General features: G+C 40.2%; 1 protein-coding gene across 4 annotated transcripts; it reads right to left on the reverse strand.

Annotated features, from left to right (window-relative positions):
* Nucleotides 1-25,590, reverse strand: hgfa (hepatocyte growth factor a). 4 transcript variants are annotated; one of them, XM_042079452.1, is made up of 20 exons: nt 25,483-25,590; nt 19,940-20,093; nt 19,657-19,769; nt 16,644-16,800; nt 16,443-16,555; nt 16,016-16,130; nt 15,026-15,165; nt 13,474-13,594; nt 12,551-12,669; nt 11,632-11,797; nt 10,316-10,449; nt 8,460-8,553; nt 7,190-7,317; nt 4,797-4,829; nt 4,596-4,698; nt 3,636-3,710; nt 3,084-3,221; nt 2,181-2,287; nt 927-1,069; nt 1-843 (listed from the first exon to the last, which is right to left on the reverse strand). In XM_042079452.1, exons 1-20 carry the CDS (start codon nt 25,529-25,531, stop codon nt 664-666), a joined length of 2,382 nt encoding a protein of 793 aa, XP_041935386.1. In that variant the 5' UTR covers nt 25,532-25,590; the 3' UTR covers nt 1-663. The 4 variants fall into 4 exon arrangements, with proteins under 4 accessions (XP_041935386.1, XP_041935387.1, XP_041935388.1 ...); XM_042079453.1 differs by lacking the exon at nt 25,483-25,590 and adding an exon at nt 21,233-21,278 and having other exon boundaries at nt 19,657-19,709; nt 20,011-20,093; XM_042079455.1 differs by lacking the exon at nt 1-843 and having other exon boundaries at nt 983-1,069; nt 3,115-3,221.

Below are 25,590 nucleotides of genomic sequence, written 5' to 3' on the forward strand. Positions count from 1 at the left end.
TACTGAGACCTTGAATTTCCCCTGGGGATCAATAAAGTATCTATCTATCTATCTACAAGGATGCTTGTCAAAAAAGTACAGGGAAGCTTTGGACGCTTTGGCCGCTCTGACGTGACAGTATTTGACGTTCGATCATGTTCTATCTTAATACTTTATTTAAAGGTCGTCTATTCGATTGGTTGCTGGTCGTTGGTCACTGAACCGCGTCATAGCTCATTACCATAAAGTTGACGGATTTGCCGCTTCTTGCAGCTGAGAGAAGTCGGCTTCCATTGAAAATGAATGACTTCCTGAATCTTTGGAAGCTCAAGTCTGCGGCGGTGTGTACGTACAGTTACAAATCACACAGCCCATCTGGGGCTACACTTTACTCCCGAATGGAGTTCAATTTGCATTTTTGTGAACAAATATTTACAGAAATGGCAGACTAGAGGCTTGTAATAACATTGAGATACTGTGTAAATTGATCGTTAATCAAAGTCCCTTAATGGTGACAAGGGTTTACATTGTGAGCATTACAAGAATGTTGACCTGCACAAATCTCAGTACTCATTTCCTTTTTGTCATTGCAAGAACATAAACTATACATTGCTGCATGACCAGGCAGTCAAAGCAGAGGTTGCTTCTATGGTAAACACACAAAATCTAGAAGAGTTTGTGAGTCTAATAGTTTCTGTCTTCAGAAAAGCGTATAAAAACTTTGCGTATCCAGTCTGCATAAAAAGGCACATTAACAAATATGGCTGGTCTCTGGGCAATGCCACATCCACGCCCATGGATGCTCACTCCCATAATGACTTTGCTCTCCCGCTCCTGGCAAACCAGAGGGCCACCATAGTCGTTCTGCAAGAAAATCACCAATAGAAATTAACATGGCAATCCTTCAAGAAATGATAAAACTCTGAAAGAGTAATGTAGGGGCTTACCTCACATACACCTTTATCTTTCTCTCCGCCAGCACACAACTTGGCCTCTGTGATTGGCAGACTAACATTATGGATAGCAGAGCATCTCTTAGTGTCGATAATGGGAAGACTAACCATTTTCAAATGGCCCTTGTAGCCTGTTCCTAGAGGAACAAACATCAATGCATAAGTATATAATTGTTTATTCATGTATCTAAACCAAGTTAAATTAACAAGAAGAAAGTCCACAGCGAAAAATTTGAGCTACCACTGCTTACCACTGCTTGGTTGAATTTTCTATTGTGATAAAGTGTTTAGAACGTAAATTATTTTTGGCACACCTATGAAGTAGCTCCAGTTTTTTGGCCATATCACACTTGTATATTAATTTGCTAACTTGTTGTGAAGTTAAATGAACTGTCACGTTACAACGAAGGTACAAATTAGCGACCTGACGGATGTTCAGAGCATAGCAACATTGTAACATGACTGTGACATTTAGCTCAGTTGCACTGCAGTAGGCTAAGTAAACCAATTTTATTACATGGCTCTACATAATGCAAGTAGAACGCTCCGTTGACTTGAATGGGATTTCCCAAAGTTCTAGCGGTCATTATTTTCAACTAAAGGACCTCTGAAAAAAATAATGACCGCTGTCAATGGCAACAGAGTTTGTGCTTCTAATTCAGGTCTTTCATATCACTCCGCAACTACTGGAACTTCATTCAAAAGTGAAAAGCAGACGGTTGATCAGCTGTGTTCTAAAGAATGTTTGATTCAAGTTCAGCATGTAAGTAATGTAGGCAAGTAGTGTAATAAGCTACGCGTCGGGGTCCGGTTCGCCCTGTCGGGACTTATTTTCCCAATAATGACCGGCGTTCTATACATTATCCCTTACATATTACAAAGCTATGATTCAAGAGAATCCTGGGATATGCCTGCTTGACAATGAGATATGGAACTAACGACTGGCCTTTGGCCATAGCAACCATCCATTTAGAACTAGTAACGGCAGTTTGTCCTGCAAGTTGAGAGTTGAGAGTGACGGAAAGAAGTAGTTCTACAGACAGTTTTAGCGATTAAATAGGTCCACTGTGCATCACGGGCCGCATTACCACCTCGAACGTGCTTTATTTTTCTGTTAACCGAACACTGTGTCATCCATTATCCCTTACATATGGCTTGAAATAAGCAAGTGAAGGCATCTGGAGAGAAAGAGAGGGATAGAGTGTGTGTGTGAAAGAGAGAGGGAGAGTGAGTGAGAAAGAGTAATACCTTTAGTTTCTCCCCAGCCATACATGTGACAGTAGGATCCCTCCTTCATTTCACACCCTGCCACAGGTAACTGAATGGTTCTAACCATCTCTGACAGTGGAGCTGGGCTATACGATAAGAAAACACTGTCAGTGTAAATAAAGAACACAACTAGAACGGCACTCGATACAGTGCATACCTCCACCAAATCTCCTCAGGGGATGTTTCTTTGTGTTTTTGTTACTAATTTGGTATGTTGTCAGCGTTAAACAATGGGCCAAGGACAAACCCATGAAATTGTGGTGCTGATCTGACTAGCGGGCAGTGAATGATTAGAAAAGGTGTCATAGCCAACACAAAGTTCAGTGTTGAATAAGAAATGTGTAGGCTATTTATGATGCAAGTAACTGTTCTGGTGCATATTCCAATGGAATGTAGTTGAGGGCATGGAAATGCCTGGTGCTACCCTTCAATGGTATCAGATGAGCAGGGAAGTGCAGGAAAGCCGGAAAAAGTTGCTGAATTGTGTTTTTGTACAATCCAATTACAGATTAATTGTTCTGACAGATTTAGTACTTTTTCATGATTATTGCAAACTCATACTTCCATTTATGGCCTTCTTTCCCACACTGGTGGAATGAGTTTAAAGTGTCAATAATCAGTGTATCATTAATCAAAACAAAAATGTTGGTTTGTTTACATTCAGAACTAAGTGAAAAGTATTAGGCATCCCGTGAGTTGGATCTACTCCAAAATGTAATGGGTTTGTATGCATGAGAATCGGGTGTGTGGTGTTTGCCTAATTTTGCTAACTCACAAACCAATTAACCAACCAACAAACAGAGAGGGGTAAAATGGTGGAGGTATTAATAAATATGCGTGTGTGTGGGGGGGGGCATGACATAATGATGTTGGTGTCATTACTGTGAGAGTTTGAGTAGAGCTAGGTTGGAACCTTCAGGCCCACAGATGACATGTGCTATACGGAGGAGTGGTCTCTGGGAGGACAAGTTGAGGTGAAGGAGGCCAACCAGCACACTGTACTCCGACAAGTCAGGAACACTGAGAACACAGGATTTTGGCTTCACTTAGGCAAAATGATACTTTGAAATCCTTTGAGTTTCCAGAGTGTTCAGACTGAGACACATCTGTAGAAATCAGATTATTCAGTATTTCAAACCACCTTCAAATGTGGTTTGAATCTAATTACAATCAGATTTTTTCTTTTTGTTGCTGTTTCAATTATTTTAATTAATGTTTAAATTATTCAATTTAAACATAATCTGTATGCTAAAAATCTAAACATATGCTTAACATAGTCAAAATATCCACATAAAACTCTCTTTATGATCCCACATAAGTTAGCTATCCTCTCTGATAATCTAGAAGACAGAGAATAAAAAAACATCCATATAATTAAGTCAGAGAGAGAGAATCTAAAGGGCAGATATGGAGAAGATAAGGAGATTACATTACCAGGAAGAGAAACACTGCTGGTCAGTGAGAACCCACTCCTCTCTGATCAGTGACCCACCACACCAGTGCGCACTGCTGCAGGTAAAAAGGAGAAAGAAGAAAGTAATGTTAGGAATCCCTGATCAATGTGATTGGCTGTGCTGGACCAGTGATTTCAAAGTTTCAATGTTTCAAAGTTAACGCAAAGTCTAAGCCTGTCACTATGCAGTTGGAAACATTTCCCAATCATGCGAGGCCAGACGCTATTCACAAAGTGAATGAGTCTGCTTTTACCTGGCTACAAGATTACTTCACAAATATATACAAATGAGGTATTTCTATAACAGATACATTCTAATAATTGTAATGTCAATACTTGTTTATACCCAACACATACTTGGCAGAACCCAGGTAGAAAGGGAGAACTTTCAAATATCTTTGGGGACCTTACCTGAGCTGATCACGTCCAAGCTCAGATAAAAAGGGCAATGTACCACTTAGGCGACTAAATGAATTCACTCAGCTGAGCCCATCTCTAGGGTGGCCCTCCTCCGCATGACATTTAGATCAGGTGACCAATCCCATCCCTTCCCAATAACAGGCTGGTCAGTTTACTGAAATCAGGCAAACGCTTCAGTAGTCTGGAGGCAAAAACTGAGAGACTTTGGAGGAGTGTCCTCCCCCAGGCCATTACGCTCTTCAGTATGGACATGTCTGCTACGCTATGACAATCTCAAAAATGTATTGATGTAATTGGTGTTGTCAGTGGTACACACACAAGGTACTCTCTCGTTTTTATTCAGATTGTGTCTATAATTGTGTCTATAATTGTTGTTGTTGTTGTTTTTGTTGTTGTTATCGCTTCAATTTTACAGTCATGGAGTTTACTAGGTTAACATTTTTCCTTGCGTACTGTTATGTGCATAACAGTGTATGAGATAAATAAATCTCTCTTGAATCTTGTGCATCTTCCATAAATACCTCTTCTGTATGCTGACCACCCAACTGCCATCTCTCTGAACGTTAGTGCCCCCCACAATCCGGGTGGTTTTGTGAATGAAACAGGCTGGCTTAGGCATGTTGACTGGAATGAAGAAGAGAATTATTGAATTAAAACTGAGTTTGTTTGTAGCACACTGAGGAGGTGTGAATCTGTGAATGGTGGAGGGGGGTTGTACTCACGGTTTGAGAGTACCTTTGTTGAAAGTGTTTTACCTGAAATAAGAGAAAGAATTCAGAGAATATTATGCACATTTGCTTTAGATGTCAATCAAAGACCAGTGAAAGAAATGTAAATCTAAAGCCCTGCTAAATGACAGGCACTCAGTGACAGGCATGGAACCGTGCCAGTTCAGCAAAAGAAAAGAAATGCACTGAGAGGCGACATTGGTTAGCAGCACCCACAGATTGGTTTGGAAAATGTCAAGCTCTTTCATGAACATGCTTACATTATGGAGATAAATGGTGACCAGACAAACACAAATTTCATCACCATTCATCCACTGACGCCAGCTGCACAGAATGTCTAAGTGAAAACATGCAGCATGGATCTGTTGGAGATAAAGGAAAACTCTGGTGATTTTTCACATACAGTATATAGATCTCCGTTTCTCGAGGTCTGTCGATACGAAATAAAACGGTGCAAACGGTGCTACCTAACTCGAGACGCTGCAGCCAACAGCTACACATACTGTACACACACACACATTTCATCATCCCCCTCCCACACACCCCATTACTCCCCCACACACAATGTATGAACATGTACAGATATGTGCAGTGTAGTAACAGTAACATTATAAGAGTAGTAAAAATAATATAGATATATGCAGTGTATTAACATAATATATTACAAGAAAAACAGAATAAATATGGATATTCAGTATGAACCATATAGACAGATATGTACAGTATGTACGGCTCTGTGCAGTGTGGTAACAGTACCATGGTAGTGCAAAAACAGTAACATTATGAGAGTAGATAGAATAAGTGTATGTGCAGGATGAATAGTATGAAGCGGGGGCTTAGTTTGTTGGTTGTCACCGGGCTGCAGAGCTAGAGTTCAGTAGGTGACAGCCGCAGGAAAGAAGCTTCCTCTGAACCTGCTGGTTTGGGTGAGAAGAGACCTAAGAGGAGTGAAGTGAGCAGTCTGTGGTTGGGATGAGTACAGTCTTTCATGATCTTTCATGATCATGATTCTGGTGGGAGGCAGAGCAGTTGCCATACCGTTACAGTGGATGAGGATGCTCTCGATGGTGAAGAGGCAGAAGTTCACCAGGATCTGAGGAGACAGGTGGACCTTCTTTAGAGCCCTCTTGATCACGTTAGAGGTGTTGAGGGACCAAGAGAGGTCCTCAGAGATGTGGAGAAACTTGAAGCTGATGACACACTCCACCTCAGTCCTGTTGATGAGAATGGGGTGTGTGTGCTAGCTTTAGACTTCCTGAAGTCCGCAATGAGCTCTTTGGTCTTCTTGGTGTTTAGAGTCAGGCTGTTGTCAGTGCAACACAGTGCTAGGTGCTGGACCTCCTCCTTGTAGGCCGTCTCATCGTTGACAATGGCATTAGAGCCATGTACAGGTGTGCAGTCGTAGGTGAAGAGGGAGTAAAGGAGAGGGCTCAGCACACATCCCTGTGGTACGCCGGTGTTCAGGGTGATGGTTGAGGAGGTGTGGTTATCTAACCTAACAGACTGAGGTCTGTTGGTTAGGAAGTCCAGAATTCTGTTACAGAGGGAGGTATTGATGCCAAATTCACTGAGTTTGGTGATCAGTTTGAAGGGGATGATGGTGTTGAATGCTGAATTGAAGTCAATGAACTGCATTCACACATAGATGTTGCATTTGTCAAGGTGGGACAGGGCCGTAGAGATGGTATCCTCCGTGCTCCTGTTCTGACGGTAGGCGAATTGGAAGGGGTCCAGTAAGGGTGGTCAGCAGATCTTGAGGTGGGCCAGGACCAGCCTCTCAAAGCACTTCATGATGAAGGGGGTGAGTGCAACTGGACGGAAGTCATTAAAGGCTTGTTGCAGTGGAGTGTTTTGGCATCGGTACGATGGAGGTGTAAGGCTCTTGAAGGCTCTAAAATAATTTCATTACTTATAATTCCTTTAATGAGTATATGACAATAAACTACTTGAACTTGAACTATACCAGCCAGACAGCTATAGTGCTACACTCTGGGAGTATGATTTTAAAGATTTTTATTTTGTTCCGACTCTGTGACCTCGACAAACAGAGATCTATGTGAAAAACCACCAGAATTCTGGTGGCTGGAGGGTCAAAAAGAAAAGCCTTACTACAGAAAATATAAGAGCTACTTTATAGCCAGGACACTTGTTTGTTCAGATTTAAAATTATATCAATTATAACTGACTCTAAATTTTAAATCATCCGTGGCCTACTGGTTAGGGAAGCGGACTTGGACTAAAGGGTGGCCAGTTCAATCCCTGAAATGTTAAATTGAAATGAAATGTAGCACTTTGCCTGAACTATATCCACATATTCTCACTCACACACATGTTAGTAGATCTGAGACCCTGATACCCAAAGTTGTGGAAGTAAGTGAAATACTAACAATGCTGTAGCTGACAGTAGTCCCATGGAATAGAGTAGTTAGTTGTGTAGCACCAGGGACCATGTTTGTCTCCATCTGGGTTCCTGCACAAGTTCAGGACCAATCCAGCTGCTGAACGTATGCCATCACTGCAGTAACACAGCAACACATACATCTGCATTGCACATCTACAGCTTCTTTGTCAGTAATACTGTATGCAGCTGTATGCTATATATTCCTCAAAGATACTTTAACACATGAATGGGAAAAAATCAAATAATTTGATATGAATCACCATCCGGAAAACCCAGACCACAACCACTTTTGAAGCTCTTTCCCTTAAGTCTTTATTATTATTCGGCTCACTGAAATTCATGTCATCGACTAATGTGCAAACAAGTTAATAAATAAACGCACTCTGAAAGGTGAAATAATGTTATGTGCCAATGTTAAACAAGACAGAACTCAATGTTTTGAATGGCGCCCTAACTCACTCACAAGCTATGCAAGAAAATGAACAGGCTTTGATCTACCATGGGGGGAGAGCAGGAAGAACAAAACCCTGAGGCCCTGTCTGTGCCATTTTGGCTTTTAAAGTTCCCGTCAAGTAAGTAATGTTTAATCTCAACATTTTGTCTTTATTCTCAACATTCAAACTAGTTAGTATAGTTGTTGCTAAACCCGATTCTGAAGTACATTTTCACCAAATCATCTAGGCTACACAAGGTGTTTTGTTGAGTTGTTGGCCAGCTGATTAAGTCTGAGACTGAATGTCCTGATTCAGTGGCAGCTACTTTGGAGCAGTTGCTCTCTCTCCAAACTATTGTTGATGGACATACAAGATGAAATGTCAAGATTAAAGTCGACATGATATGTCAACTTTATTCTTGAAATTTCGAGTTTAATGTTGACACGTCGAGATTAAAGTCAAAATGAAATTTCAACTTTATTCTCAAAATTTCGAGTTTAGTCTCGTCATGGTAAAAATATTTTTTCTTGTGGGCCAAATACTCTATTATCTGCTTTCTCCTTATGTTAAATAAAATAAATCTGAGATGCCTGAAAGCACCTGAACCTTTGGTTTGAACTGATTGTTTTCAAACTTTATTATTACAGTTTGACGACATGCTGGAGTTTCCTAATCACTCACAAAACATTTGTGGCATTGATACAAAATTGTGTTTGAGATGTGTCTTGCACATCTCTGAGGCTGAGTAGACAGAATCAATTAATGGACATTGAAAGGTCGACAGACAGATTGTGCGTCAAGGAAAATCTAAATAGATATTACCTGTAGTCATGGTCAGCCCAATAGCCACAGGGAATTCCAGAGCGGGTCTTTGCTAGGTTACCACGATATGTCTCACCACTGCCTTCATAACAATCTAGAAGCAAAGCAATGTGTGACATGCATGACACCTCCCATGACTTGATGGAAAAACAATAGTTTTTGTACAGTACAGAATTGTCATTAACATGCACAATACATGTCCACTAACGTTTGGCCACAAACACCCTGAGAGGAAGAGAGGCAATTTTGGGTTTTATTTTTGTTTTACCAGGGAGTAAGTACATTTGAAATGGAGTTTTATTAGTGGCTGTAACTGATTTAACATCAGGGACCACTCTGTCATCAGTGACTGCAGGACATTTTTCTGCCAGAAACCATATTGTGTCGAGTAAAAACAGACAACGCAATGACTCAGAATTTCAGTGTGCGAAAGGAGAAAAGAAATGTGTCTTCTTAAAAGCAATGAGGGATAACATTTGTGAGGCCAGGGAACATTCTAAACAATGTTGTAACAGATGTTGAGAACATACAGCATTTTTTAAGAACATACTTGAGAAAAGTAAGGAATATAAATGCACTCCAGACATCCCAACCTGCAAAAAGCCATTTCCGGGAGGTTCCCCCCCCCCCAAAAGAAAAGAAATAAATAATTATAAAAAATACTTTAGCCTTCTTAGATACTGAAATAGTGATGAATAATGAATAGCCTATGTTTGTTAATTAATTATCTCTACTCAGCACACCAAATAAGGAAGGCCTATAGTTAGACATTGTGATAATAAAATATGTAGATTTTGGTAGTTTGGTCTTAATGTAGCCTTGGCAAATAGCCATCTAGTAGGCTAGTCCTGAATAATATGCACATGAAACACTTGTTAAACTCACCTCAACATGTATTTTGCAATCATTTAACCCACCATGGGCAATGCTACACTTTACAACTTGGTGTTGTTGTCCTGAAAACACAACACTTCTGCTGCTCTTACATAACTTGCACCACTATGCCACTTTCTTCTTACTTAGGTCAAACAGAACTACCCAAGCCTTTTATTGGCCTGACTTTGCACTAGTATTTTATTGACTGTCTATGCACAATTTCAACCAAATTTTGCTGCTCTTATTTTTTCATATATTTTCATATATGTGCCCTCTTATTTACTTATTTACTTACTTTTTTGTTTACTTGAATGTTATGTTTGTCTGTGGACTTAAATTGGTAAAATATGTCTTGTCTTCACCGTGGGATAGTGAGAAACGTAATTTCGATCTCTTTGTATGTCTGGAACATGTGAAGAAATTGACAATAAAGCTGACTTTGACTTTGCTAAAGTCACTGTTACAAACAGTGCAGCATGCAAGACTATCGTTATTTTGAACTCTTATGAGACAAGGGTAGCCTACACTTTCGTGTAGTCTGATGTGAAATGGGTCTTAAATGTTCCTTTTTGGGGGGCACTCTGCCTCTGCAATGACGCTCCTGTTCCTACTGAACTGAACTGAAACAGGCCAATCAGGATGCTCTCTGTCTTGAACAGGCACACACGCACTACCTCTCTCTCTCTCTCTCTATCCCCGTCGTGTGCACGCTACACTCAGATGCAAACACGATTTGAAGTTTTGGTCTCGTGTGCACGCTCTTGCTCGCTCGCTCTAGATTCCGGGAGATTTTATCTAATTTGCGGGCGTCGGGAGTCGTTATCAATATGCGGGAGACTCCCGGAACCTCCAGGATACTTGGGATGTCTGCTACTTACTAAATATAACCAGAGCACTGACTCACAAAGTCACTCAAAGGCACCCTGATTCATACCATCACATTTCAAACAAATAGGCTCAATGTTAACTGGTGGATTTACCTGTGCTGTCTGATTTATCAAATTCACATCTGGGAATGTTGGTGCAGAGGGCCCTACGTACTGAGGCATCAGTAGTAAAACACCATGGGTTCTCATCTCCGTCAGGATTTCTGCAGAAATTCTCTCTCAGATCCCTTCAAAGTTAAGCAGACACACACACACACACACACAGTAATATGTTGCTCTTATTGTTTGCTTGTTTATTGTTCCCAGGGGGGACAGTAGTCACTGTACATGAAACGTTAGTCCCGACCTACATGAGATTTTGAACGTTGTTGTCAGAGTGATGAATTTCATCAAAACCGGGCCCTTAAAAGTGTGTTTATTCTCCGCACTTTGCGAAGAGATGGTAGCTGACCAAAAGGCTGTACTGTTTCACAGCGAGGCAAGGTGGCTTTCCCGAGGTAAAGTGCTGTCGCACGTGTTTGAGCTCCGAAAAGACGCAAAGAAACTTGAGGTATGGGACACGCGCCTCGATCGCGACAGTATTATGCCTTTGAGATTTCTGAGCGAAATGGCTGAAACGTCTGATTCGGGAGCCACTCTTGTGATCCCATGTGTTAAACAGTAGGCCTACATCACATCCCTGCAAAGTTTATTTCAAAAATATTTCCCAACCAGCAGTGCTCAGTATGACTGGATTATGGATCCATTTAATGCAGCATGTTGGTATTTCATTGAATATATTGTACAATGCTGTAAAATGGCCTATGCTTCCTAATATGTTGCTGGAAAACAGAAATATGTGTGTTATTATGTATTTATTTTTTATTATTATATCTGCAGCACCAGCTGATTTTAACTCTGTTGAAGAGGATATATTTAGAACTTGTCATTATTTCAATAAATTTGACAATTTTAAGCTTGACCTACCACTTTTTTAGAGTGATGAGGGACAGGTGGGGCTCGAGAATGCCCCCTTGATCAAAGTGGGGAATGAAAGAAAACTTTTCAGAACCACTGCTCTCAGGAGTGACTCAGAAAGTCACGCATGACAACTGTCTCACTCTCAAGATACTAACTTATTACTGTCTCACTCCCAGGGTACTAAGCTACACAATAACATAATGGGAATTTGTTGTCTAGCTCATTGGTTCCTTATACCTTATATAGGCCTAGCTTAGGAAAGCTAACAGCTTTCTATAAGGATCTAGTTTGTTAACTACCACAGTCAAGAGTTGGGTCGCGATAGTCTGTCATTTTTAAAAAGTGGGTCCCCATAAAAAAAGTTTGAGAAACACTGTCCTAGACCAACCCCCAAGCCTAGACCACCCCACCGCACAGATCCATTCCATACTAAGGCGTCTGCAACTCACTTGCATTTGTAATTCTGTGAGGTATAGTTGTGCTTATGAGGTAATTGCATGTTCCAGTGTTGACAAGGGATCCCAAGTGAGGTCATGTTCATGTTGCCGCGGTAGTTTTCTCCTTGACCCCAATAACAGGAAGTGGTTGTGTCCAGAGTCGTATCATTATGATAGTCTGGTGGATGTAAGGCAGGAAGATTACACAGAGCAGTTATATTCATTTCATGTCTAGCTGTGACAACACAGTGTACTACTTCACCTAAAAAGAGCTGCGTTATAACTTAAAGTGAAATAAGAGCACATACGACCCAGCTTTCCTACCCCTAATCCCTGAGAAAAAATGCACCCCTGTCTACGGTTGTCCATATATGGAAAAACAGTGTCTAACTGACTAACCTTCTCTAAAATACTACTAATAGTACAGTGCTCATGTTAGACATCCTCAGGAACATTTGGACATCAGAAAAGGCATCTGCTGTAAGGAAAACCTCTGCTCAGCGATGCTGGATAACGCCACTTCTGTTGCCTTCAAACTAAATAGAAAGCTAGCTCACTACTTCCTCCCCCTCCCTCCCGTGCAATTGATACCGTCCTGCACGTGCGTCTGTAATTTGCTGGAACAGTTTGTTAATTTTTATGGGCAAGGTTTGCCCAAGTTGTTTTGTGGCTGTTTTTGGAGCCTGGGTTGTCCACAGAGATCGCATTTTTTACAGTGTATTCAGGACACAGGCAACTAGCGGATGGTGAGGTGATGTTTGCTGTAAGTGACTAAAAATGTTTTAGACGAAAAAAAATGTATGACTTCGCATAGAGCACCTTTAAGTCTATAGAATTTCACCAGGCGTCAGACTAATGGTGTCAGGCAAAATGGAAGTAACTTTTTATTTTTCTCACTCACCCACTGATGTTACGCTACCCTAAGTCTTACCACAAACACTGATGTTGCAATATTCCCAGCGTTTGTCAGGGTCCATAGTGTAACACCAGGGCTGCATATCATTACTTGGATTCCGGCAGTTGTTATCAGTCAGCCCTTTATCAGGGTGCCTTAAGACATAAAGCAAAAAGAGGTTGAAATTGTTTGGATTGGCAATTAGTTCTATTATGTATTATATTATAGTTCTATTATATATTATATAATATATAATAGAACTAATAATATAAATATTATTACTAATAATAGAAACTAATAATAGAAATATTATATATATATTATATCTATTATAGTTCTATATGAGTGTATTTGTATCATGAATTGATAAAGTATTCAGTCCCCTTGACTTTTTCACATTGAGCTTGCAGCTTTATTCTAACATTGTTTAGCAAAAACAATGCTATGCTATGTTAATGAGATATTGCACTGTTCTTGTTTTAATACATTTGTTTTGAAATCCCTTTTCACTGTCATACCCATGGGCGGATTATGAACTTTCGGGCCCCTGGGCCCAGATGTATTAAGGGCCCCCCACTTATTGTTGTATATGTGGGAGGGGGGGTTTGGGGGTCCTCCCCCAGAAAATGTTTAATTTGTTTGATGTGATTTCCTGTATTCTGCTGCATTTTGGGGATGGCCAATACTAAATTCAATCAGATTCATAACCTACATCCTGATTTGTTGATATTGAGGCAATGATTTCATGCAAAGGCTTGGGCTTCAGAGCCCCCTGACCCCTTGGGCCCCTGGGCCTGGGCCCGGTAGGCCCGTGCAGTAATCCATCCCTGGTCATACCTCTGTAACATAGCAACGTTTTAAAAAGATGAAGTGGTCTGTGTGTGTATGTGTGTGTGTGTGTGTGTGTGTGTGTGTGTGTGTGTGTGTGTGTGTGTGTGTGTGTGTGTGTGTGGTCTTACCTGCTAGGCTGAAAAGCATGTTTATGTGGCCACTGAGTGTCCCATCTCTGGCATTCGCGACCACTGCTTGTGTGATCCATTGGGCCCCGATATCCTTCCCCTTTACATATCATACACTCTACTGTAAAATCCACATAAAAACATACCATATTAGGAGATAAAACTACTACTACGAGTTAGCTTAGTTGATACATACCCTTCTCTCCGTGCATACGCATCTCCTGGTAGATAGATATATAGATAGATACTTTATTGATCCCCAAGGGGAAATTCAAGGTCTCAGTGTGTGGTGTGGTGTGTGGTTACTTGGTCTGATGTATCCACCGCTAGCCTAGCTTAGCACAGGTTTCTCGACGTGGTCTGTTCCAATCGCCTACACCTCCCAATAGTGACATAAGAACTCCAACATTTTCCTGTTTACATACTGTGATTTGTATAGTTACAACGTGTACAAATAACGAAGTCAAAAGAAACACAGCCATTTTGTAAGCGTATACAGACTTGGTACTATGTTCACATTCAGGCGAGTGATTTGCGGAGTGATAACAGTGCTTTGCCTGAATGAGAATACAGTCCCAAGTATGTACTGTATATATAAATCGCTCTGTCTCATTTTACATTGATATACATGACACAACATGTAAATAGGAAAATGTTGGGAGTTCTTTTGTCACTTTTGGGAGATATAAGCTAGTTGGTATCAATCACCTCAATGAGCTATGCTAAGCTAGGCTAAAGATGGGTGCGTCAGACTGAGTTACTGCACACACACACACAGATGAAGGATATAGTAGAAGGGTATATAACTGTGGGAGAGATGGTGAATAAGCTAATTTCCCAACATGCTCCTTTAAAATCTAGTGCACCCCTTTTCTTTACAGATGAATTATATCTCAAATTAAATTTAATTCACTGTTAATTTAAAGTTAATTTAAAATGCATAATGTTTCCAAAATCATTGAGTAATTACAGAACCCTGAAGGGGTCATTGCAAGATATTTTTTGGTGTATATCCAGAAAATCCTTTTACTAAATTGTGCGCTCATTCGCGTGCACGTTTTACTAAATAGTGCACTAATTTTAATTGTGATCTCAATTTAGTCAATTGTAAACACATTTGACTAAATTGTGTGCACAATTTACTATATCGTGCGCACGTTTTACTAAATAGTGCGCTCATTTTACTAAATTGTGCGCTCATTTTAATTTTAGTAAAATGAGCGCACTATTTAGTAAAACATGCAAACAAATTAGTAAAATTGAGCACACAATCTAGTAAAATGAGACCAAAATGTATTAAAATGTGCGCATATTCTCTCGGTATTCAAAAATATCTTGCAATGTCACGTCCTGGGCTCCATAAGCAATAACTATCATATTGACCAAAATAATTGTGATTCTGATTTTTGCCATATGAATGAAAATGAAATTGTGTGTGATCGCTGACTTCCCTGTAACAGCACACAAGAAACGGCTGCAATTTGCAATAAGTCCCAGACCAAAACTATTATCACAATGATGCATTGCTGGTTCTGACATACCAGACACTTACCTTCTGAGCACTGAGGCAGGTCGCACTCTTGGTAGCGGATCGCTGGGTCACTAGTGAAGCACCACGGACCTGTGGCCTCACCCTCTGGGTTGCGACAGAAGTTTTCACGAAGGTCTTTTTTCTTACTGTGCCTCTGGAAGCTGTAACCAAGTTATGAAGAGCATAAAGCCTAGCTAGATTTCTCTGGCAGTAATGAAACGTGTTGTGATGTGGTGTGCTAACAGATGGTAGCCAGCCATCCATCTACTGTATATCTGCCAGAGATAGTTCCCATTGGTGGCCGACCAAATGTTTCACATATATTTCTCATTCAACAGACCAGTTTGTCGTGGAGTTCTTGGTTTAAGCTCAGGAAATCTCAAATTAAATCCAGGAGTCAAAAATATTTGAAAACATGTACATTTTGATTTTGTGGAGTGCTGCCAAAAGCCAGTCATTAAATAAAAACAAGCTATTCATCCTTCACCTCATCATGTTAATAAAGTTAATTTAAGCTGAATTTGAGGATGGATATCTTGTGAAATAAAGACTGTTCAAGAATTGCAGTCTCCTCTGGGTACAGGCAAGAATTTGATTAATGTTGTTCTGGCACCAACACATACACTAGAGATGGAGATAAGGGAGTTTAGGTGTCCCTCTGAGACTGAGATTGGCAACACTTTCTATGTGCTATGGACATGTATTTCCATGTGTCTGTAGTATTATGAGTTCAGCTGGATAGCAAACAGAACATGACTTCAGTCAATAAATCTCTCAAATGTTGATGATTTTCTTTCTACAATACCATACCCTTATATGTCAAAATAGCGTGTTGACATTGTGCATTTAGAGAAAAGGTTACAGAACCATTATTTATGATAAGTTGAACATTTGTTTTAAACTAGTGAAACAATATTTGAAAAGTCAACCAAACTAACTCAGATTAAAAAATAAACGAGTGTGGAAAAGAGGAAATAAGGCCATGGAGACAGAAAGATTGAGAGATATTACTTGTGTTCGTGAGGAATAGAGGCCGCCCAGGGCTGACACCGGATCCCAGATTTTGTGATAGATGCTCTGCCCCGGTAGCTCTCTCCTTTGCCAGTGATGCACTCGCTCACATATTCTCAAGAAAGAAATTGTACACACAGTGACTGGTTTGTACTTCAGTAAAAAAGCTTTATAGCTTTTCTTATGGTAAAAAACGTTATAATCTGAAGTATGGTCCATTGCCTTATTTTGTGTTACATGTTGCCCTAATGGCCAATAGGTTTACAATGGCACATAGGAAACTGTGCAGAATACTTCAGTCCCATTTATGCTGTATACCAAATACATGTGTTATGTCTAGACTATTTCATGTCCTCCCACCCTTACATAAGATGAAGATACAAACGGATCAAGATGCAACAAGATCATGATACATTTTACATTTTACCTTTCTTTTCATAAAGGTCATGGTTTTCTTTGTTTTCAAGCCTAACCACTTGGTTGTGGTGGTCAAAGGCAAGCAAGTGACATTTCCTGGTTTGGTGGTCAAAGTAAAATGCCCTTCAAGAAGTCCAAAGAAAAATGAGAACAAACTGACTATGCAATTCACAGCAGAGTGTCTATGTTATATGCTTCGCTTTTCCCATACCTGCAGGTGAAATCATTCTTCATCTTGGCCTTGCTGCACTTTTGTGCACATTCCTCTAGAGAGATATTTTTCTGGACCCTTGGACAGGGAACACAATCTATGCACAAAAGCAAAGATGCCTCAGTCTTCAGGTACCTCTGTAGTGTACCTCTGCCCCCTGTGTGAAGAACAGAAAGAGACCACATGTGCTATTGTTGTCTTGAATGTAAACAGGGTCTCTTGGGAGTCTGATATGAACCCACTTAGGGGAGACTGGGGACAGTTATGACATGTTTTTTTTTTCTATTGCTCAAAATCGGTCTCTTTACATGACTAATTCAATGTTGCTAGCCTACTGCAAGCCAACCTTGCTAGTTGCAACCAAATGCAACGCGTGTTATATTTGACAAGACAATAAAAATATATATAACACATAAGAAGCAGCTGAAAATTATACCACCATCTACATCAGTGATCATAACAATGTGTTGCTCATCAATTGCGCAGTCAAAATCTTGAAAAAGTAAATAGTTTTGCATCTTAGAAACTAGCTTCAATCTATAACTTCTGACAGGTGTGGAAAACATTGATGACACTTTGAATGTAGTTTTGTGATATAATTTTTAAAAAGCTAGATGTTCAACAGTGATGTCTCAAATGAAAGAGACAGACAATGGAAATAACTGGCGTGGTGTTGAGAAGAGGAAGATCAGCTGGAGAGAGCTGTGGGCCATGGATGCTAACCGCGTTAAATTGAGGAATACAGTAGGTATGCATAACTAAAGTAGCCTAAGTAAGTGAGTAAGGGAAGTGACTGGGAAACATATAAGACTAGTGGAGATCGGTGTTAGAGGCTTTGACGCAAAGTCAGTCACAACAATTCTGTAGAATTTTGGTTTGAGAACTCGAAATGAACTCAATTTAGACCTGAATTGAGTCTGGTAATTGTTGGTGCCTGCATCAAGGGCTGACATTTTGGCTGGTTGTGTTACTGATCGGATCATAAATGGCAACAAAGAGGTTTGACTGAAGAATTTGTTGGTGGCTGCATCAAGGGCCACTAGAATTACTCCTAAATCGCACTAAAAGATTTTAGCTAGGAGTTTTCTCTTAAAAGTTATTCACAAAGCCTTTCAGACCTACTCTTAGTAAGGAAAGTGACAACTCCTAAACTAAGAGTGAGTCTTCGTTGCTATGGATGCCGTCATTATTCATGCACGAGCTTGACTGAAGTGACCACCTGGATTGGCTGATGAGTGACAGGTGACAGGTCTGAGAATGTGTGCGCTACACAAGGACGGAAGATGATGAATAACTGAATAAAAAGGCCTAGCCTAAATGAATCAAGAGTATGGCAAAACAAATAGCCTAGTAGCCTAATGAAACATACGGATTGATGCAGTAACATTTTTAAATTAATCTGTCACCATAGCCTATGCCTATGCCTACGTTTGCAAAGAGGAGAACATTTTAATTTGATTCACAATGAAATGTTACATTTAATTTACATGTTGACAATGAGTAGCCTAGTTTTGGTTGTTGTTAGTGACGTTATTGCATCAGTTAGTTATGCCTGCAAAATTGTTTCCTCACGATTGGAAGCTCCGGTAACCGCATAGGATTGCAAAACATCGCGACGTGAAATGCCACAAAAAGCGGAGTGTGAATAGGTCTTAGTGAGTTAGGAGTCCTCTCGACTTCTTTTAAGCTGTCCCAGACTTAGGTGCTACTTTTAGGTCTAAAATGCTTCGTGAATTACTTTTAGTGAAAAAAATTAGGAGTCCTAAATTTAGGAGTGACACGCCCATTATTTTTAGGAGTTGCTCCTAAATTTGCCAGTTAGGAGCTACTTTTATCTTTAAAATTCTTTGTGAATACGGGCCCAGATCATAAACGGCCACATTGTTGGTATTTGTTGGTGTCAAGGGTTAGTCTGGTTATGATGCTGATCGGATCATCAATGGGCACAGCAGCGAAGAGGAATGACCGAAGAATTCGTTTTTATAGGACCCATCATGAGTGTGGAGGGCGGTTGGTCTAGACACGGCTGTTGAGCCTTTTGAAGGTGTTGTGGCCTAATTCAACAAAGCACAGATGAAGGAAAGTGCCTCCTTGACAACTCCAGTAAAATGCTTTGATGCTTTTTTGTGTGCAAAAGATGCTTTGTTGGTGATGCTTTGGTTCTTTGGGCATTCAGTGCATGTGGTACCACGAGGAAGGGCCATTACGGATCCTGGGTGCAACATGCAGTCTGCTTCCAGCCTACTACATTATCCTTGTATCCTGCATCATGTTGTGTAATGTTAAATACATCGTAGGCTTAGTGACTGATTGGCCACTGTGAGATATCCCTACCTACACCACAAGAAATTCAACACATCTCCTGTGTATATCTGAAATCGCATAGTGTCTTTGACAATATACACAGTATGCTAGAAAGGACCTGAAAAATGACACGACTTACAACTGTCCGCAGTCTCCCCTATAGCATAATTTTCACCATGGTTCTGTTAAAAGTGCCATGGTAATGGGGTATTAGCTGTAGGATAACTGCCAAAAGTTTAAAAGTTTTCATCTAATTTATAATAACGTACAGTACATACAATACATAAATAGCCCACACCTGCCCCTTTGTTTGTTGTTGTGGTGGAATTACCTAGTTTTGTCCATTCTGCATTCTACCATTCAACAGCCTTGGTAATTGTTATTATTATTATTATTATTATTATTATTATATGTTTAATACTTTGTTTGTTTTATGATCTATTGATATTTTTATTGATATTCTAATGTTGACTACTGTTGTTAATTGTTGATACCATAAACATATCAGGGAGGTAGCTGTGGACATATAAAAACAGTGACATAAAGCTCTATCTCTGTTTAACCAGACAGTGAAAAAGCAGTTGTGAATGTGTGGACTCAATGCTGCCAGACATGGTGAAATACAAGTTGTCGACAAGTATTACTCTACTGAATAGTAGTCATTGTTTCTGTATTGCAACATCAGAAATGTTGGGAGTTGAAAAACTACTTTTCTTCTCATAAAGATCGTGATGAGACTTCTGTTCCCTCTGGGTGCCTGGACTGTAGTGATCAAAAGGAAGTAGATGGCACTTCTTATTGTGATGATCATAGTAAAATGCCCTATAGGAGCAAACAGAGCAGAACTTAACAAGCAGAGCAGAGCATAACAATTACACCCAGGGCAACTCCTGAACAGTTTAGTTTCTTGTAGGTTTAGGTTATTTTTGAACACATACAAACTTTATTGATTCCATAGACTTCAATATTAGTTTGTGTAACTTCATGTTTACCTGCAAGTGAAAGTCTTCTTGCTCCTGCTGCACTTCTGAGCACAATTCTCAACTGAGAGGTTATATTTTACCCTAATGGGCGGAAAGCAGTCTGGACAGAACAGTCTGGTGTCTTCAATCTTTTGAAACCTCTGCAGGATCTGCTCTTTGCCCTCTAAAATGCCAAAAAGAAAGGAAAAGACTGGGAGTCAAATGAATGGCAATCAGTTTCTCTTTCACAGACAGAAGCATAGAGGCATTAGCAGGCACAAAATAAGAACTCTGCTCACTAAGGGGGCGAATTCTCCAATCCACGCTTTACACACTTTTGAGTTACACATCCTCATTTCTGTTGCACCCACAGCGTGTAAGTTCAAAATCAAGGCGGCCTCATGAAAGAGCTTTATTTAATACAGAACAAGGCTGATACCCAAACCTATTTTTCATATTTCACAAACTTCACATTTAATCAGAGGTTTGTTTATAATGTGCTTGGGCTGTTAAGATGGCCTGGAAAATCCAGACCCTGATAATCTAGAAAGATTAAGGGTCTGGCCAAGAACAATGTAATGGCCCAACTCGAGGGGCGGCAACAAGCATGCATTTAAAAATCTCACTGCACGCAATTGGATAACACTAGACCATGTTTACTCTGAATGATTTCGGACTTCGACGCAATCGGATAACACCATGACCAATGTGTACTGTCCTCCAACGTTGCAGCGCTGTCTTCATCAGTTAGCTGGTTCCCCGGAATGTTGGGGTAAAAGTAACGTGCATCATTGCTCATTGCCAGAGTGTCTCGCAGAGACAATTCCATTGTGCTCTCGCGAGAACTCTGGATTTCCAGGGTACTGTTAAGACTCATTATTTAAAAATCACTGTTAAGAAAGAAAAGCAGGGGTTTCAATGTCCCAACTTATGATCACTATGGTCTAATACATTTGCACCAAGAAAAAAGAGTGTGGAGATGGATGCAGAGCTGGATGCAGAATGTAAATAAAATGCATACATTTAATGTACTTTCAAAGTTAATTTTCTCGCAAACTGTTTATCCCAGCAACTAGCCATTAGCACCATTCGAAAGCCGAGGCTGTCTAGTTTTACCTGACATGCATGTGATATCTGTGTGCAATGCAACAGAGGAATGGCTGTAAATGTGGATGAACTTTGCGTTCGTCGGCCCATAGGGATACTGTATGGAGGGGTAAAACACTGCCTTATCAACGATTAATTCTGCCTTCATGAAGGCATCTGGCAAATAAAATTTTCTTTATTCCATTATATGCATCGGTTGTTTTGACATTTTCTTACATCATGGTACATCAATGTTAGCGTCATATCCACAGAAGTTGAACCATAACGGTGACATCATCATATACCATAATCAAAGATGGTTGCGTCCTGGTAGCAAAAAATCTGAATATGTGGTTTTCCAGCAAAACCACTTGAATTTCAAGTCTCAAGCATATCTCAACCAAGCAACTGGAAAACACTGAAATTGTTGATAGACAGTAGGCTAAGCCATGGGTTGGACAAATATTTAATTCAAATTTCAACAGTAAATCCAGTAAATCCCTGCAATTTAAATACATAAAATAATCAGGCTCATCCCAGACCACACATTTTCTGACCCTGACATTATGCAGTTTTTGGTTTGCTTTAACAAACACTGATTGCCAGAACACTGTAAGTCGCCTGACCATGTAGAGTAGCAGAAGCCTATTACATTTTGGGTTTTGACTCTACATTTATTTCATATTCAGACTTCTATTCACCTCATTCATCCGGCGGCCATTGTAAGCCAAAATGAGGCTACTGGGTACACTTGCCATCACACCTCAGTCCAGCAGGTAGCGGTAATGCACTATAAATCGTCTTGTAAATAAACTACCAGTGCTTTTTCAAAGTTCTCAATGTCTCGTTTTAAATGTCAAGGCCCTCGGAAGTCTACCAATGAAGTATGGAGCTACTTTGAGCCTCGTAAATGATGTAAAACAGTGATTCATTTGCATAGCTAGACCGATGCCCCAGGCACCCCCATCGAAAAACTGTTGGTAGCGTCGGCTAACTAGCGCCAGATTTCTGAGTGCAGGGGACAAGACGAGATGAGCTATGAGACATACGTTCACACACGGTATCATGTTTCAACACACTTTAGGTCAATATCACACCGGAATTCTCCTTTAAAATTACAAATTGGTTGCTGCTAAGCAAAGTTGCAAGCATAAGATCTAACGTTACAAATTATGTTACTTTCAAAATCATAAGACCAACCCTGTCAATCAAGTCAATGTTTATCAATCAAGTCTTTGTGTCTTTAAATTGTGTCTATAAACCCGATGACATATAATTGTAATTTTTCTCATGCCATAAAGTAACAAAAATATCTCCCCAGTCGTTTATAGCCTTTTAAAACTGTGACCTACAGTTATGTGTAGAGGATGTTGTGAGCACATAATTGGATTTGTGAATTGCTGGAGTGCTGACAGGAGGCTATACGTCTTTCTTTTCCATTCCTGTAACCTAAAGGTACGTGCATGGGACTTTCTGGCAATGTCGATTATGCTGCTACAGTGTCCTCTGGACGTCACTTATTGTGCTTTGAAGTTCTTGTTTTTGTTCCTATTGGGCGCATATGAATCATGACTTTTAAACATTTAGGGCCCTATTATTGACAGTCTAAAGCGCATGGTCACTAGTCAAAAGCTTATTCAAATTTAGTAGGATGTCCAGTCCACATTGGGAGTGTTTTCGTTATCAAACGTCGGGCGGATGGCGCAACAAGGTGTTCCTAGGTTTCTTAATCAGTCATGGGTGTGTTTGGGGCGTAACATCATTTAAACCAATGAGAATGAGAATCTGTCATTCCCTTTAACAGCACGAAGTGCGACGTCAAAGAATGCGTCGGTATTTTGACAGTCAGAGGCGCATTTGAAGGAGTTTGCTTGCGAGACCGTATGGAACAGTCATTCCACTAAACCATGCTTTACTAAAACCTAGTATAGCCTTCACACATTTGCACTCGTCTATTATTTGAACTCATTGGCAAAGTCAAACTAACTTCACTGACGTGTCAGTCAAAGACAAAACAGTTATACAAAGCTATTTTCACTATTGACTGACAATGGGTTACCATCGAAAACATAGGCTGAAAAAAGCAACACTTAGCCTAATATTGTTCAAAAGCGAATAAAACAATGTTTATCCTGCAGAGGAGTTGCTTATATCTCGTGACAGTGCGTCTTCAGCTGTGCTCCATATGTGTCTCTCGCCTCGTACGTACTGTCCACTAGCCTACTGCTTTACTGCTACGCTGTTTACATGCTATATTAGCACATGCATAACCCCTTCCTCCCTCCCACAGCCTGGATTGTGGCCGTACTTAATACTTAATACTTTTTATTCAGTACTTGACCAATGGCTGCAACCCTATTACTTCAACCTATTCTTGCACTGATATAGTTTTTATATTACTTTTCTACATTATTCTCTTATATGTCCATATTTATTTTATGCTGGTCTCTAGACTTTATTTTTGCACTGTTGAACTTACTTTTTTGCACCATCACCATGACACTCACCTTCATAGAGCACCTTACCATGCATACGGAACTAGGCTCAGTCCCTGCCCTATCACTGCAAGAGCCTCATGCCTGATCATCCTTAAGCACACTATGTGGATATTTTATTTAGTTTTTTTTTTGTATTTTTAGTATTTAGTATTTTAGTATTTTTTTTTCTATCTAATCACTTTTAACCATAATTACCAATTTGCAAATGATGGTGAATAACTACTCATCGTGAGATGTATTTCGTAATATCTTTATTCTAAGCCTCGGTTCCACGCCAGACAAGCCGGAGTACAAAATAAACTTGGTGTACACCTTCATTAATGTTGATTTTCTCCCGACTGGAGGGTCATACTATCACGACATTCTACTGAAATAGGGAGGAGGGTTTGGAGATCATGAAATGTGCATCCATTGCTCAGAAAAATAAGGCTTTGACAAATTCTGGGAAATTCTTGGATTCTGCCATAGACCTCAATGTTAAAAAGAGAGCCCGATCACTGCATAAATGTGCGGGGGCGTGTACTGCTACCCTATTTGCATAAATTTCCAGGGACAGGAAATGGCCTCTCATGAAGTATCTTCGTAATCAACCATCTCTGGTATAAGTATAAGTAAGAGATAATGGACGACACCGTGGTCTGTTCACAGAAGTTAATGCACGGTCGAGGTTGTAAAACGGCCCCGACGCGAAGCGGGGGGCCGTTTAAACCTCGTAGTGCATGCTGTCTGCCTCTTTTTGCCTCTTTTTGCACTCTACTGGTCACCTTTGTAATTTTCGGATTTTCTATGGGCTCTGCCTTAGACTTTGAACTGTCCGTGAGTCTGTGGGTCCAGACTTTTGGATTGGGCCAAAGTTATGGGGCAAAACGAGATGGCTCACCCACACACGCAACACACAATAAGGGTAATCACACACATCAACAATCAACACATGGGGCACAACCAAAGGCAGACTATACACAGTAACAAACACACACATGATAAACGCAAATACGACTAAAATAACCAACACTACACATTATTCAGTCACATGGCAAACACTCTCAGAATTCTGGGAAAACTCACACAGCAGCAGACACAACATATAGGTTTGAAACTGAGGTGGTGTTCTCAATGGATACCCGTTTCTGCCACTAAATTAAAAAAATATGCTAAATTGATACTTTATTTCTCACAAGTCTGACTTTTTTTATCAGATGACCAGGTCGCGATATTGTGGCGATAACTTTTACGCATGGCACCAAATGAAGACGTTGTGATAACGTTATCCTAGGTACCAGCTGGCTACATTATCAGTCGACCAGGTCGCGACGTTGTGGCAACTTTATGCATGGCAGCAACATTTTGCGAATGATCATAGCACGACATTGTGGTAACGTTATCCACGGTACCAACTTATCAGGCGACCAGCTTACTATGTCACTGCCACTGTACCAAATGACAACATTCTCTGTACAACGTTGCTGCGACACAAGGACGTGGCCAGAAGGGACCAAATGACAACTTTCTGGCAACGTCCTTGTGTGTTAGCTGGGAAATTCTTCCTTCGCCATTGATATGCGCATTATAAGTTATAACGATAGCAGTAAGTGACACATTTCGTTTCCAATGTTATTTGTTAGAAAAATGTTTTTGTCATCAGAATTACTATTTCCCAGTGAATAATTTTAGAGTAGCCTGGGTTGGGTGATAGATCTTATAAGGATGTAAGCTGCAAACCCACGCTTTCAAAAGAGCCAGGTGCATTTTAGCGCCTCAATAGCTTCGCAAATAAAGTGAATCCAGCAAGTGTAGGCTAAATTAGAATTTTGCTTTCAGTCATGCTTATACTGAAAACCAGTGTATCATCATTTCAGCATAGATACCTCCCAAAACAGCTGGCACAAACAACTAGAAATAGAAAATGTGTAGCCTATTCTATGGAATAAAAACACGCCCTTGTTTGTTTTTAACCACAAACTAAAATTACAAGACATGTAAGCTGCTTACCTAATGTAACCGCAACTACAATGTACCACAAAGCTTTGCAAATCCACATGATATCGACCCGTCCCGTGTTTGGCAAGTAGCCTACTGTATGTCAACGGAGCTTTAACG

Source organism: Alosa sapidissima, chromosome 22, assembly GCF_018492685.1.
Source record: "Alosa sapidissima isolate fAloSap1 chromosome 22, fAloSap1.pri, whole genome shotgun sequence".
Taxonomy (NCBI): Eukaryota; Metazoa; Chordata; class Actinopteri; order Clupeiformes; family Clupeidae; genus Alosa; species Alosa sapidissima.